Source organism: Echiichthys vipera, assembly GCF_963691815.1.
Source record: "Echiichthys vipera genome assembly, chromosome: 9".
Classification (NCBI taxonomy): domain Eukaryota; kingdom Metazoa; phylum Chordata; class Actinopteri; order Perciformes; family Trachinidae; genus Echiichthys; species Echiichthys vipera.
The window spans coordinates 2497944-2511557 of NC_139834.1; the positions used below are offsets into that span (position 1 = coordinate 2497944).

The 13614-nt window shown below is 41.8% G+C and overlaps 2 protein-coding genes across 3 annotated transcripts in view; one reads left to right on the top strand and one right to left on the bottom strand.

The window, feature by feature from the left end:
- Positions 1–4285, bottom strand: part of slc6a8 (solute carrier family 6 member 8) — a 111453-nt gene extending 107168 nt beyond the window's left edge. For both annotated transcript variants that reach the window (XR_014593355.1, XM_083920290.1), the window contains exon 1: positions 2349–4285. Coding sequence is in view for 1 of the 2 variants with exons in the window: in XM_083920290.1 (XP_083776416.1) it covers positions 2349–2742 (394 nt within the window). In the remaining variant the exon portion in view is untranslated. The remainder of the gene's footprint in view (positions 1–2348) is intronic.
- A 297-nt stretch (positions 4286–4582) lies between these two features.
- On the top strand, positions 4583–13156 carry LOC310951960 (uncharacterized protein; the record flags this gene model as incomplete). The annotated part of the gene is made up of 3 exons (XM_083920447.1): positions 4583–4684; positions 11134–11825; positions 13033–13156. 3 exons carry the CDS (start codon positions 4583–4585, stop codon positions 13154–13156), a joined length of 918 nt encoding a protein of 305 aa, XP_083776573.1.
- Between the last annotated feature and the right edge of the window lie 458 nt (positions 13157–13614).

Below are 13614 nucleotides of genomic sequence, written 5' to 3' on the forward strand. Positions count from 1 at the left end.
ATCTTTTTGTGCTGGTTTTGCATCTATTTTTAGTCATTTTACATCTTTTTGTGCTGGTTTTGCATCTATTTTTAGTCATTTTGTATCTTTTTGGGGTGGTTTTGCATCTATTTTAGTCATTTTGCATCTTTTTGTGGTAATTTTGCATCTATTTTTAGTCATTTTGCATCTTTTTGTGGTAATTTGCATCTATTTTTAGTCATTTTGCATCTTTTTGTGGAGGTTTTGCATCTATTTTTAGTCATTTTGCATCTTTTTGTGGTGGTTTTGCATCTATTTTTAGTCATTTTGCATCTATTTTCTATCATTTTGCATCTTTTTGTGGTGTTTTTTAATCTATTTTCTATCATTTTGCTTTTTTTTGTGGTGGTTCAGGGAGATGAAGTCCCAGAGGTTCGCCTGCAGTTACATCTTACCTCCAAAGAGGCCGCTAGAAACAATGTATCTCAATTCCTACGGATTATAACTTTCAAATAAGTTGCAAATATTTAATTATTTAAAAGTCAAGTCGTCTGATTCGAGTCTAGGTCAAGTCTTCAGTATTAAAAAAACAAGTCTCATGTGTAACGAGAGGCGGAGCCGCGTTTATTTCTATTTCTGTGATGTTGGAGTTCCCCAGGGCTCAACTTTAGGTCCCCTTTAGTTTAGATACCAATGATCTGTTTCTGCATTTACTGGTGCTGACAGATGATATACACATACATACATATATATATATAATCCCTGTGAGGAAGCTGCTCTTAAATTAACACAGGTAATGGAAGTCTTCACAACATGGTTTGAATCTTACTGTGAAAAAACAGGAAAAGAGCGCGTGAGGCTCCTGAACAACGAATCCAAACCACCTGAAGCTGCAGAGAAGTGTTTGTATTGAAGTGAAGCATCTGAACACGTGACTGAGAGTCAATGATCCACTCACAGGAAACAGGTTTAATGACAAAACTGAAGTTAAATGTTAAAACTCTCCTCATGTTGTTCACCGTCAGCTGTTAAATATTCATGTCGGAAAAGACTTTTGAGGTATGGGCTCAAATACGTTAGCTATGTAACGAATGCACAATGTTGACTTATGGTTTCACACGGGACACGATGTGCAGTGTCCGTCCATCCTACGGGGACTTTACTTCCCTGTCAGATGGACGGACACCGCCTGATACCAGATACTGGCGTCCGTCCGGAGGTCAAAATCGTCAACAATGCTTCTTCTGCTTTAAACTACGATCACACGTGGCCGGCTAACTTTACAAACGAACATTTCGCCATCTCCGTTTCCAAAAATACCACCATTTTTTTTTTGTACCAGGCTAGTTTTTATTTTATTGGAGGTTAAAGTTGATGAATAATTAGGGGCGTGGCCTCTTGATTTACAGCTAGCCTCTGGCCCTCACTTCTCCTCGGAGGTAAACGTCAGCCAGATGGACGTACGCCCCTCCCCCGAACGTCACATACATGCCCTTTTTTGGTAAGAGGAAATGAGGCGGAGTCAAAGTCTGACAAGATGGCGACTCCCGTAGGCGAGGACGACTGGATCAAGTTAGAAAACAGACCTCAACGGAGACGCTACGACGCTTATACAGTCGATTGGTTTTATCTGGGTTTTGTGACATCATACGCTCATTTGCATATTGGTGACGTCATCGTGCAGTTATCGTCATATATATCGTCGGTTGCAGCGAGGGAGAGATCCTGTTTACTCTGTTCACTCAGTGATAACAGCTGGTCCACCTGAGGTCAGTGACATCGGCAGGACACGGGGACTTGGCGTGGAGCTGTAGAATTTATTTACTGACAAATAAACTGCAAATAATCGTCGCTGCTAATTCTGCAGCTGTAACTTCGCGCCCAAAACACAGAGAGCAGCATCCGCGAGCTGCCACGCAAAGTCAACTATAACCTGCGGCATAGTGCGGCGAGATAATAACCTGCAGCCAATCGGGAACAGAGTCCTGTGACATGCGGACCTGTTTGAAACAAACACACACCAAAAACTCTCAAGTGCAAGATGGCGGCTAATTCGTGCAGCATAAATTAGCCTTTAGAGAGCGCCATGTACGCTGAAACTAAAGACGGGAACACGTTCAGAAAGGAAGTTCGTCCATATAAAGAGTCAACACACACACACACACACACACACACACACACACACACACACACACACACACACACACACACACACACACACACACACACACACACACACACACACACACACACACACACACACACACACACACACACACACACACACACACACACACACACACACACACACACACATACGTGACATCACACGTGATGAAAGTCAGACCCCGCCCCCTCTCATTTAAAGCCCCGCCCACAACACTCACCTCCTCCGTTCTTGTAGCACAGGTACGGGAACCTCCACACGTTTCCCAGTCCGACGGCGAAGCCCACGCAGGACATCATGAAGTCCATCTGGCGCGTCCACGTCTCCCGCTCCACGTATCCTGGCCCCGCCCCCGTCACCACGCCCACCACCGCCTTCTTGTCCGGGCCGGCGCAAGCACCGTTGCCCCCAGACCCCGCCAGCGGGACGAGGCTGCCATTAGAGGCCGAGAGAGGGTAACCGCCGTTAGTGGCCGCAGAGGGGTAACCACCAGCACCACCGCCACCGCCACCGCCGCCGCCGGTGCTGCCATTAGAATGGAGGAGGGGGTTCTTTTTGGTCTCCTCAAGGAGAACCAGAGAGCAGGACGACGCCGGCAGCGTCTGCTTCTCCATCACAGTCAGACCGGTCTGTGTCACTTTGGGCCCCCTTTAGTTCTTGTCTTGTCTCTTGTTTCTGTCCCAAAAAGTCTTTTCCCAGTTAGACACCAGTCAGGAACCAGTCAGGGACCAGGAACCAGTCAGGAACCAGTCAGGGACCAGTCAGGGACCAGTCAGGAACCGGTCAGGAACCAGTCAGGAACCAGGAACCAGTCAGGGACGGGTCAGGGACCAGTCAGGGACCAGGAACCAGTCAGGAACCAGTCAAGGATCAGTCAGGGACCAGGAACCAGTCAGGAACCAGTCAAGGATCAGTCAGGGACCAGTCAGGAACCAGTCAGGGATCAGTCAGGAACCAGTCAGAAACCAGTCAGGAACCAGTCAGGGACCAGTCAGGGACCAGTCAGGGACCAGTCAGGGACCAGTCAGGGACCAGTCAGGGACCAGGAACCAGTCAGGAACCAGTCAGGGATCAGTCAGGAACCAGTCAGGGACCAGTCAGGAACCAGTCAGGAACCAGGAACCAGTCAGGGACCAGTCAGGAACCAGTCAGGGACCAGTCAGGGACCAGTCAGGGACCAGTCAGGGACCAGTCAGGGACCAGTCAGGAACCAGTCAGGGACCAGTCAAGGATCAGTCAGGAACCACGCACAAACCAGTCAGGAACCAGTCAGGACCTGAGTCAGTAATGGGTCCAAAAACTTCAGTCTGTCCCGTCCCTTGAACTCTTCTTCTCCTGTGTCTGTCTCTTCCACAGTAACCAGTTATAAAGCTGCAGCTGCAGGTGCGTCTCTTCTCTCTGCTTCTGTCTCTTTCCTTTCACCTTAAACAGCTGATTTCTTTCTTTCCTTTCAGTCCTAAAATCAGTTCTTCCCTCTCTGTGTAAACACACCAGTAACACCAGTAACACCAGTATACACACCAGTCCCGGTCCCGGTCCCCTCAGTGCCCCGTCAGGAACAGATGAGTCAGCTCCGTCCCGTTCAGGACCTCTCTCTCTCCTCCTCAGCAACAATAATAATAATAATAATAATAATAATAAATATGATTATTATTCTGCTGGAGATGATTCTCTCTGCCTCTTGGTTTGACTTTGTTTTTAACCCAATTGTATTCAAATGCGCACAAATTCAGAATGTCTAGTAATAATCTGGAGACATTTCTGTCCTCCGACCCGGAATGAGAGAGGGATGCTTTCTTCTTCTTCTTCTTCTTCTTCTTCTTTTTTAATTTGAAAGAATCAAAAATTGCAAAAATCAAAAATATAAGGAGAGATAAACCAACGGGAGGACGGCGACCTTCAAAAACAATCCACGAAACACTTGAATGTGAGTCTGAAGAATCGCATGGGAACAGCGGGGTCACGGAGGAGACGGCGGCCCGCTGACAGACACGGAGGACGGGGACGGAGACGCCGGAGACGCCGGAGACGCGGGCACCGGGAGACACGGAGCGGCGCGCAGCTTCAGTCCCGGGGGTGGTGCGGTCTGTGCGGGGTCTGATGCGGGTCCATCACGGAGAGGAGAGATAACAAACGACCGAAGGAGCCTGAACGCGTCTCAGCTGTCAAATGTCCCGTTAGAGGCGCTGCGAGGTATTTAAGGAGCAGCTGTCCGTGCGTGCGTCCGTGCGTCCGTCCGTCTGTCTGCAGGAGGCTTTAAAAGGAGAAGAGGCTGCTCAGGGTGACGTCACGCACGCGGCCACGCCCCCCTGCATCTCTCTACTCTATCTGTAGGCCTACGTCATCACCATAAACCCTCCCCCTCCACACACACACACACACACACACACACACACACACACAGTTGGAGAATAAGTGTCAATGAAAGCGTGTGAACAGACCAGAGGCGGATTAATGCGCAGGCTGCAGCCGAGGGGCCCCCCGGTGTGCAGGGGCCCCCCGGTGTGCAGAGGCCCCCCGGTGTGCAGAGGCCCCCCGGTGTGCAGGGGCCCCCCGGTGTGCAGGGGCCCCCCGATTGGCCAGACTATTTTAATTTTGTTTTTTTATTTAAATGTTAAATGAACTTATAAAAGCGCCTTTCTAGTCTTCGCAATAGCAATCCGGGGTTCAGTATCTTGCCAGAGGACACTTCCACATGTGGACCGGGGGAGCAGGGGATCGAACAACCGATCTTACGAATGGAGGACGACCCACTCTTTCACAGCTGCCCCAATTTTCCAATTTACAGAACTGGGGGGGACAAACTTGCCTCCCATCCGGCTGTTCAGTCAGACGAAACACCCTTTCAAAATAAGATTCCCGGGTCTAAACAGACAACAACGTGTGAACGATTATGATCCCCGCTTTCGGCACTAAAGGACCGTGAAGTCGGGCGCAGAGACCCAGCAAACGGCTAAATCAACATTAGCATAAAAACAACCGTTAGCTCGTAAACTGCGTCTTCACAAACCTGCTGTGATGCTGATAAACCTCCATCTTTACGCTTTATTCTGATGTGATTCGACTTTAATGAAACGTTAAATAGTTCGGGAAACTCCGACACACAAACGATACGTTTTTATCCTCCATCTTTCTAGCCGGCTTGATGTCGCTCTCTGGTTGCCTAGGAAACGTAAATGCCGTCGTTAAAGGTCAAAGTGCAGCTGCTGCAGCCTCCAAAGGAAATAAATGGAACGGCCGGCACAAAGCGTTTTTCCCGCGGATCGCGTGCCGGAGCCTTTACACGTCTTTTTCATCCGTAAGAAAAACGTTAAATGATAATTTCGCTGTTTTAAAAAAAAACTCAGATCTGTTCAAAACAAAGAAATACCCGGCTTGGACCCGGAAATCATATTTTAAAAGGGTGTTACGTAAAATCTTAGCAGCAACATTCAACAAAAGGAAGTCTCTGATTGGACAAGTATGTGACACTTTTACCCAATCAGCTGCCGTCATGGTGCCGGGTTCATGAGGTGTTAAATGCTACGTCACTCACTGTTACTATGGTTACTGCACGACTGAGAGAACAATGGGACCAAGATGCACTGAAGAAAATTCCCAAATTCACAGGACTCTTCTTCTGCACTTGTGGTTTTTGTTCTGATAAAGCGTGATAAATAATGTGTGTGGGGGGGGGGGGGGGGGGGGGGGCCAAACAAACAGAAGCCGAGGGCCCCTCAGCACCTTAATACGCCACTGGATGAGACACAGCCACCGTGGGAAGATACGCGTCAACGTGAATAAAACAGACTGATTCACTCATCTCATCTCATCTTCAGCCTCTTATCCGGGGTCGGGTCTCAGGGGCAGCAGCTCCAGCAGGAGACCCCAAACTTCCCTTTCCTGGGCCACATTAACCAGCTCTAACTGGGGGATCCTGAGGCGTTCCCAGGCCAGTGTGGAGATCTAATCTCTCCACCTGGTCCTGGGTCTTCCCCGAGGCCTCCTCCCAGCTGGACGTGCCTGGAACACCTCCCTAGGGAGGCGCCCAGGGTTCATCCAGTGACTTCCACCAGAGATATTGAACATGATTCCCCATCAGCCTCCAGCTCTGCCTCTACAAAAGAGGGCGTGAGTCGGAGTTCCTCAAAGTCCTTCCACCGCCCCATGACCTCATCAGCTGAGGTCACCAGCGTCCCGTCCTTACTGTAAACAGCTTGGACGGTTCCCCGTTTCCCCCTCCTGAGGTGACTTCTCAGAACTCCTCCCACACTCGCTGCTTTGCCTCTGACACAGCAGAGGCTGCAGCCCTTTTGGCCTGTCAGTACCTTGCAACTGCCTCCGGAGTCTTCTGGGATAACAGATCCCTGAAGGCCTCCTTCTTCAGTCGGACTGCTTCCCGGACCACCGGTGTCCACCGCGGTGTTCGAGGTTACCGCACCTTGAGGCACCTGAGACCTTGAGGCCACAGCTCACCGCTGCAGATTCAGCAATGGAAGCTTTGAACATTGCCCACTCCGGTTCAATGCCCCCAACCTCCACAGGGACGCCAGAAAAGCTCCGCCGGAGGTGTGAGTTGAAGATCTCTGGGACAGGGGCCTCCTCCAGATGTTCCCAGTTCACCCGCACTACTCGTTTGGGTTTACCCGGTCTGTCCAGAACCTTCCCCGTCCTCTGACCCACTCATCCCCAGATGGTGATCAGCTGACACCTCTGCCCCTCTCCCGTTCCTCCCAATCACTCCTCTCCAGGTGTCTCCATCATTGCCCACGTGGGCGTTGAAGTCTCCCAGCAAAACTATGGAGTCTCCTACTGGAGCCCCATGCAGGACTCCATTCAGGGTCTCCAAGAAGTCCGAACACTCTGAACTGCTGTTTGGTGCATCTGCACCAACAACAGTCAGAGTCCCCCCCCCACCACCCGCGGGCGTAAGGAGGCGACCCTCTCATCCACCGGGTGAACTCCATCACAGCGGTGCTCAGCCGGGGGTTTGTGAGTATCCCCACACCCGCCCGGCCCCTCACACCCTGGGCAACTCCAGAGAAGAACAGGGTCCAACCCCTATCCAGGAGCACGGGTCCAGATCCAGACTGTGTGTGGAGGTGAGAGGTAACAGACTGACTATAACAGACTACAACAGGCTTTTTAGGGCGCTACGACATCATGTGACTGACAGGAAGATGTAACTCCAGCGTTTGGACACTATGTCACATTGGCTTCAAATACCCAGTCGACTAACTCACTCACTGACTAACTAACTAAAACAAATAATAATAAATTCAAGCAACTTTACATTTATTTAATTAAGGTTAATTAACACTCTGAGAAACAGGGACCAGACTAACACCTGGAGTGTCCTGCTCCATACCTGACAGAGGATGTAGGGACCTGACTAACACCTGGAGTGTCCTGCTCCATACCTGACAGAGGATGTAGGGTCATGACTAACACCTGGGGGGTCCTGCTCCATACCTGATAACTGATGTAGGGACCTGACTAACACCTGGAAAGGACACCTTCATACAGGTCACACATTGTGAGGAGGGCCCTGGCTAAAACCTGAACATGGAGCAAACACTTGTCAGTGATTGGATGGTTGTGGCTAATACCTGGAGAACCGACTAATATCTGGAGGTACTCATGGACAGGTGGGGACCAGGTTAATATCTGGTGCCTCAACATTTCCAGGACGAGATTTCTGCTGTTGTTGTTGTTGTTTGTGTTGTTGTTGTTTGTGTTGTTGGTGTTGTTGCTAGTGTTGTTTGTGTTGTTGCTGTTGTTTGTGTTATTGTTGTTTGTGTTGTTGTTGTTGCTGCTGTTGTTTGTGTTGTTGTTGCTGTTGTTTGTGTTGTTGTTGCTGCTGTTGTTTGTGTTGTTGTTGTTTGTGTTGTTGTTGTTGCTGTTGTTTGTGTTGTTGATGTTGTTTGTGTTGTTGTTGTTTGTGTTGTTGCTGTTGTTGTTTGTGTTGTTGTTGCTGTTGTTGTTGTTGTTTGTGTTGTTGTTGTTTGTGTTGTTGTTGTTTGTGTTGCTGCTGTTGTTTGTGTTGTTGATGTTGTTGTTGTTGTTGTTGTTGTCGTTCACCTGCAGACTGCTTCTCTCCTCCTCCTGCAGCTCAGGACAGAAACACAGTCACTGTCTCCACCTGCTGCTCCAAACACCAAACTACAACGTTCATCTGTTTTTCACTGAAACCAACAACAAGTTATCAACATTATTATTATTATTATTATTATTTATTTATTCATTATATGAAAATAGATTAAAAAGTATAAACTTAAGCTTTTATTGATCCAGAGGAAATTAAAGGTTTGAAATTTACATTAAAAAAAACAAAAAAACAATTTAAAATCATTTAATTTCAGAAGCGTCGCACTGGGAAAATAAATAAAAAACACTGAGGTCAAAAATATTAAATATTAAATATTAAAGCACACAGGTGGAGATGATTTCAGAGTTTTATGAGTTTAAAAATTAAAAAGTTTATTAAAAAGTGTGAAAAAAACATTAATTTTTCCCTTTTAAAATAAATATATAATACATAATATTAAAACATAAATAATGTGAATAATATAATAAATAATATTTAAAAACATAAATAATGTGAATAATAAAATAAATAATATTAAAACATAAATAATGTGAATAATATAATAAATAATATTTAAAAACATAAATAATGTGAATAATAAAATAAATAATATTAAAAACATAAATAATGTGAATAATATAATAAATAATATTTAAAAACATAAATAATGTGAATAATAAAATAAATAATATTAAAAACATAAATAATGTGAATAATATAATAAATAATATTAAAAACATAAATAATGTGAATAATATAATAAATAATATTAAAAACATAAATAATGTGAATAATATAATAAATAATATTTAAAAACATAAATAATGTGAATAATAAAATAAATAATATTAAAAACATAAATAATGTGAATAATATAATAAATAATATTTAAAAACATAAATAATGTGAATAATAAAATAAATAATATTAAAAACATAAATAATGTGAATAATATAATAAATAATATTAAAAACATAAATAATGTGAATAATATAATAAATAATATTAAAAACATAAATAATGTGAATAATATAATAAATAATATTAAAAACATAAATAATGTGAATAATATAATAAATAATATTAAAAACATAAATAATGTGAATAATATAATAAATAATATTAAAAACATAAATAATGTGAATAATAAAATAAATAATATTAAAAACATAAATAATGTGAATAATATAATAAATAATATTAAAAACATAAATAATGTGAATAATAAAATAAATAATATTAAAAACATAAATAATGTGAATAATATAATAAATAATATTAAAAACATAAATAATGTGAATAATATAATAAATAATATTTAAAAACATAAATAATGTGAATAATATAATAAATAATATTAAAACATAAATAATGTGAATAATAAAATAAATAATATTAAATAATAATAATAATAATAAATCACGACAAAGACGCAGATTTGACAGATTTAATATTTTAATAAAGTTACAGAATAAAAATAAAAATATTCACAAACAGGTTTTTACTTTTTGCTTTGAGGCTTTTTTAAAAACATTCAATCATCAGTTTTTTGAAGATTTTCAAAATAAAAGACAAAAATAACTGAAATACTTTCATGTTTCTGATGAGAACAAATAAAAAGTTTAAATTAAACATTAAAACATTAAACTTTAACTTTAAGGCACCGCGGGGAAGAGGAAATAAAAACACACGTTTTAAAAGAAAAATACATTTTGAAAACTGTAAACCTTCAAAATAAAAGCTCAGATAAATATGGTTTCACATCCCTTTTATATTAAGACAAACGGGCTTTTGTTTTGAAATGCACAAGATGTAAAAACTGTAGAAATAAAATAAATAAAGATAAAAAAAATAAGAAACACTGAAACTTAATTTCTGACATTTTCATTCAGAAATCTCATATTTTTTTATTTAATACGTAAAAAAAATTGTTTTATTTCTTAAAGTTCAAATATTCAAACGTTATTTTGACTTAATCTGTTTCACTTTGAATTATTTTTATTAAATCTCAAAGTAAATTTTGATTTAATATGAAATGTTAAAACAGTTTGAATGATTAAAAACATTGAAACAAATAAAGAAAATAAACGTTTAAAGAAGTTTCCACGGACTGAAAACTGAGAAAACTTTGGTTTCCTCCAAATAATAAAAACATTATCATATAATTATATTTTAAATTATTTTTCCATAGATTAAAATTGTTATTTTATGAGGAGATACATATTAAGTGTGTGTGTGTTGTAGCCATTAACCCAATGATTATATACAATTATATCATTTTCTCAGTAAAATAATGTCACTTTAATTAATTTAAGACACTTTTCCAGTTATAACAGAGAGAAATATGAATATATATTTATATTATAGTGATGTTTTAATGAGATAATGGTATTTAATTGTATTTAATGGTGGGATAACGGCTGCTAAGGTGTTTATTATCAGCTATAAAAACATTACACAACGATAACCAGCAGAAGAAATAATAAAATAATACAGTTAATTCATATTTTCATGTGTTTTACAATAAAAAAGTTGAGATAATTATATTGAGTTAATGATTTAGATATTTTAATAAATTACTTTAAGACACTTTTGCAGTTATAACAGAGAGAAATATGAATATATATTTATATTATAGTGATATTTTACTGAGATAATGGTATTTAATTGTATTTAATGGTGGGATAATGTTGGATAACGGCAGCTAAGGTGTTTATTATCAGCTATAAACACATTACACAACGATAACCAGCAGAAGAAATAATAAAATAATACAGTTAATTCATATTTTCATGTGTTTTACAATGAAAATCTGAAGTTGAGAAAATTATAATGAGTTTATGATTCAGATATTTTAACAATTACGTTAAGAAAACATCAAATATGTGGATTTAACACTAATGTGTCGATGTTCATGTGTTTAATTCATGAACAGTAGAAGAAAGAAGGAGGAGAAGAAGAGGAAGAGGAAGAGGAAGAGGAAGAGGAAGAGGAAGAGGAAGGAGAAGGAGAAGAAGAAGAGGAAGAAGAGGAAGAGGAAGAAGAAGACGAGGAAGAGGAAGAGGAAGAAGCAGGAGAAGAAGAAGAAGAGGAAGAGGAAGAGGAAGAAGGAGAAGAAGAAGAAGAGGAAGAAGAAGAAGAAGAAGAAGAGGAAGAGGAAGAGGAAGAAGGAGAAGAAGAAGAGGAGGAAGAGGAAGAGGAAGAAGAAGAAGGAGAAGAAGAAGAAGAGGAGGAAGAAGAAGAAGAGGAAGAAGAAGAGGGAGAAGGAGAAGAAGAAGAAGAAGAAGGAGAAGGAGAAGAAGAAGAAGAGGAAGAAGAAGAGGGAGAAGGAGAAGAAGAAGAAGAGGAAGGAGAAGGAGAAGGAGAAGGAGAAGAAGAGGAAGAAGAAGAGGAAGGAGAAGGAGAAGGAGAGGAGGAGGAGAAGAAGAAGAAGAAGAGGAGGAAGAAGAAGAGGAAGAAGAAGAAGAAGAAGAAGAAGAAGAGGAAGAAGAAGAAGAAGAAGAAGAAGAAGAAGAAGAGGAGGAGGAGAAGAAGAAGAAGAAGACTCATGTATAAATACTACGGTATCGTCGGCGTGGAGGGTGAATCAGCCGTCGTCACTCAGGATCCTTTTTGTTTCTCTTCACACCTGCAGGAAAAACACAAGAGAAGAAGAAGAAGAGGAAGAAGAAGAAGAAGGAGAAAAAACAGAAGAAGAGGAGGAAGAAGAAGAAATTAGCCTATAAAATACATGTTTTCTTCTTTACTGATTTAATTTTTATTTCAGAATAAAAAACAAACAGAAATTATGATTCAGTTCAAATTCAGATAAAAACGTTAATGTTTGTTTTTTTATCATAAAAACGTGAAATTCAGACGATAACATGAAAATATTGATATGAATAATTAAGGTGGAAGTCGTAAATCTGCCGCTGGCTTTTCAAATTAAAAGTTTTGAATTTCTAACTCTTTAAATTTTATATTATAAAATATTTATGCAGCAAAATTATGAATCTGAACGTTTTGCCTCGGATTTGAACTCGTTAAAGAATTCAACAGTAAAAATAAGTAAACGCTAAAAAGGACGTTTGCGCCACGTTTGAAGAAAATCCTCCGGATGTTCCTGAAGTAAATCTGCTGTGATTGGTCGGTATCGTTCAGGGGTTCTCAACCTGAGGTCCGGGGACCCCCCTGGGGTTCTTGGGGGGGGGGGGGGAGTTCCCGGAGGTCCCCAGCAACAACAGAGAGTGGCGCGTGGTAGAGCGTGCATGGGGATGTGGCGTGAACTCCCCCGTGGTCATAAACAGCAGAGTCTCGTGGCGTTCATGAACCCGTCTGATGGTTCCGGCGTCACCGACAGAAGCTCCTGAACCTCGTAGTCTCTCCGGTTCCACGCTTTTGTTGTCGTTTGCGCTTCGTTCTGGTCACTTAACGGTCGTTTTGTGTCGGTTTTTAGTGAAGAAATCCATTTCCACGACGAGAGGTGAAGCGGATGTTTACGGACACGAGGAAGTGACGCACTGCAGCTTCAAAGATGCAGAGTCACGGTTTAAACGCGATGATGTCACAGCGACGTCGACCTTTGACCTTTGGGACAGAAAACGTCGTCACTTCTTTCTTTTTTTCCTGTTGGGTCAAAAGGACGTTTGCGCCACGTTTGAAGAAAATCCTCCAGATGTTCCTGAGGTAAATCTGCTGTGATTGGTCGGTATCGTTCCGGGGTTCCCAACCTGAGGTCCGGGGACCCCCTGGGGTTCTTGGGGGGAGTTCACGGAGGTCCCCAGCAACAACGGAGACTCAGGTGCAGAGAGTTACAGCGGCAGCAGATCCTCCGTAAGACTCGTTCTGCTGTTCACAGGCGAGGGGCGGCGCCTGGAAGAGCGTGCATGAGGACGTGGCGTGGACTCCACCGTGGTCATAAACAGCAGAGGCTCGTGGTGTTTCTTGAACCCGTTGTCGGCTTCACCGACAGAAGCTCCTGAACCTCGTCGTCTCTCCGGTTCCACACTGACATTTTAAACGTTCAAACTTTAAGACGTAAAACTATTTTTCTGCGTTTAAATAAAAAAAAAATTGATTCAAAAGTGAAAAAAATTAAGTTTAAGTGTTTCATCGTATTTTTAAATTTATATTATTTTACGTTTTTGTTTCAATTTTATGATTTTAGTGACTTTACTGCGACAAACGTCGACTTTAACTCGTGAAAAGATCTTTTAAGTCGTCACGTTTTTTATTATTAACGCTAAAAGACGTCGCTCCTCGTTCAGATGTTCGCTGCCGCACAGGAAGTGGATAATGCACCTTCAAATTAAGACAAAGTGCAGAGAGTTTGAGTCCATGTGGTCGTTTATAGAAAACTTTACTTCTTTGCTTTCGTATTTACAACAACGTCAACAATCAGCTGCAAACCAACAGATTTCACACAAACACGAACAGGAAG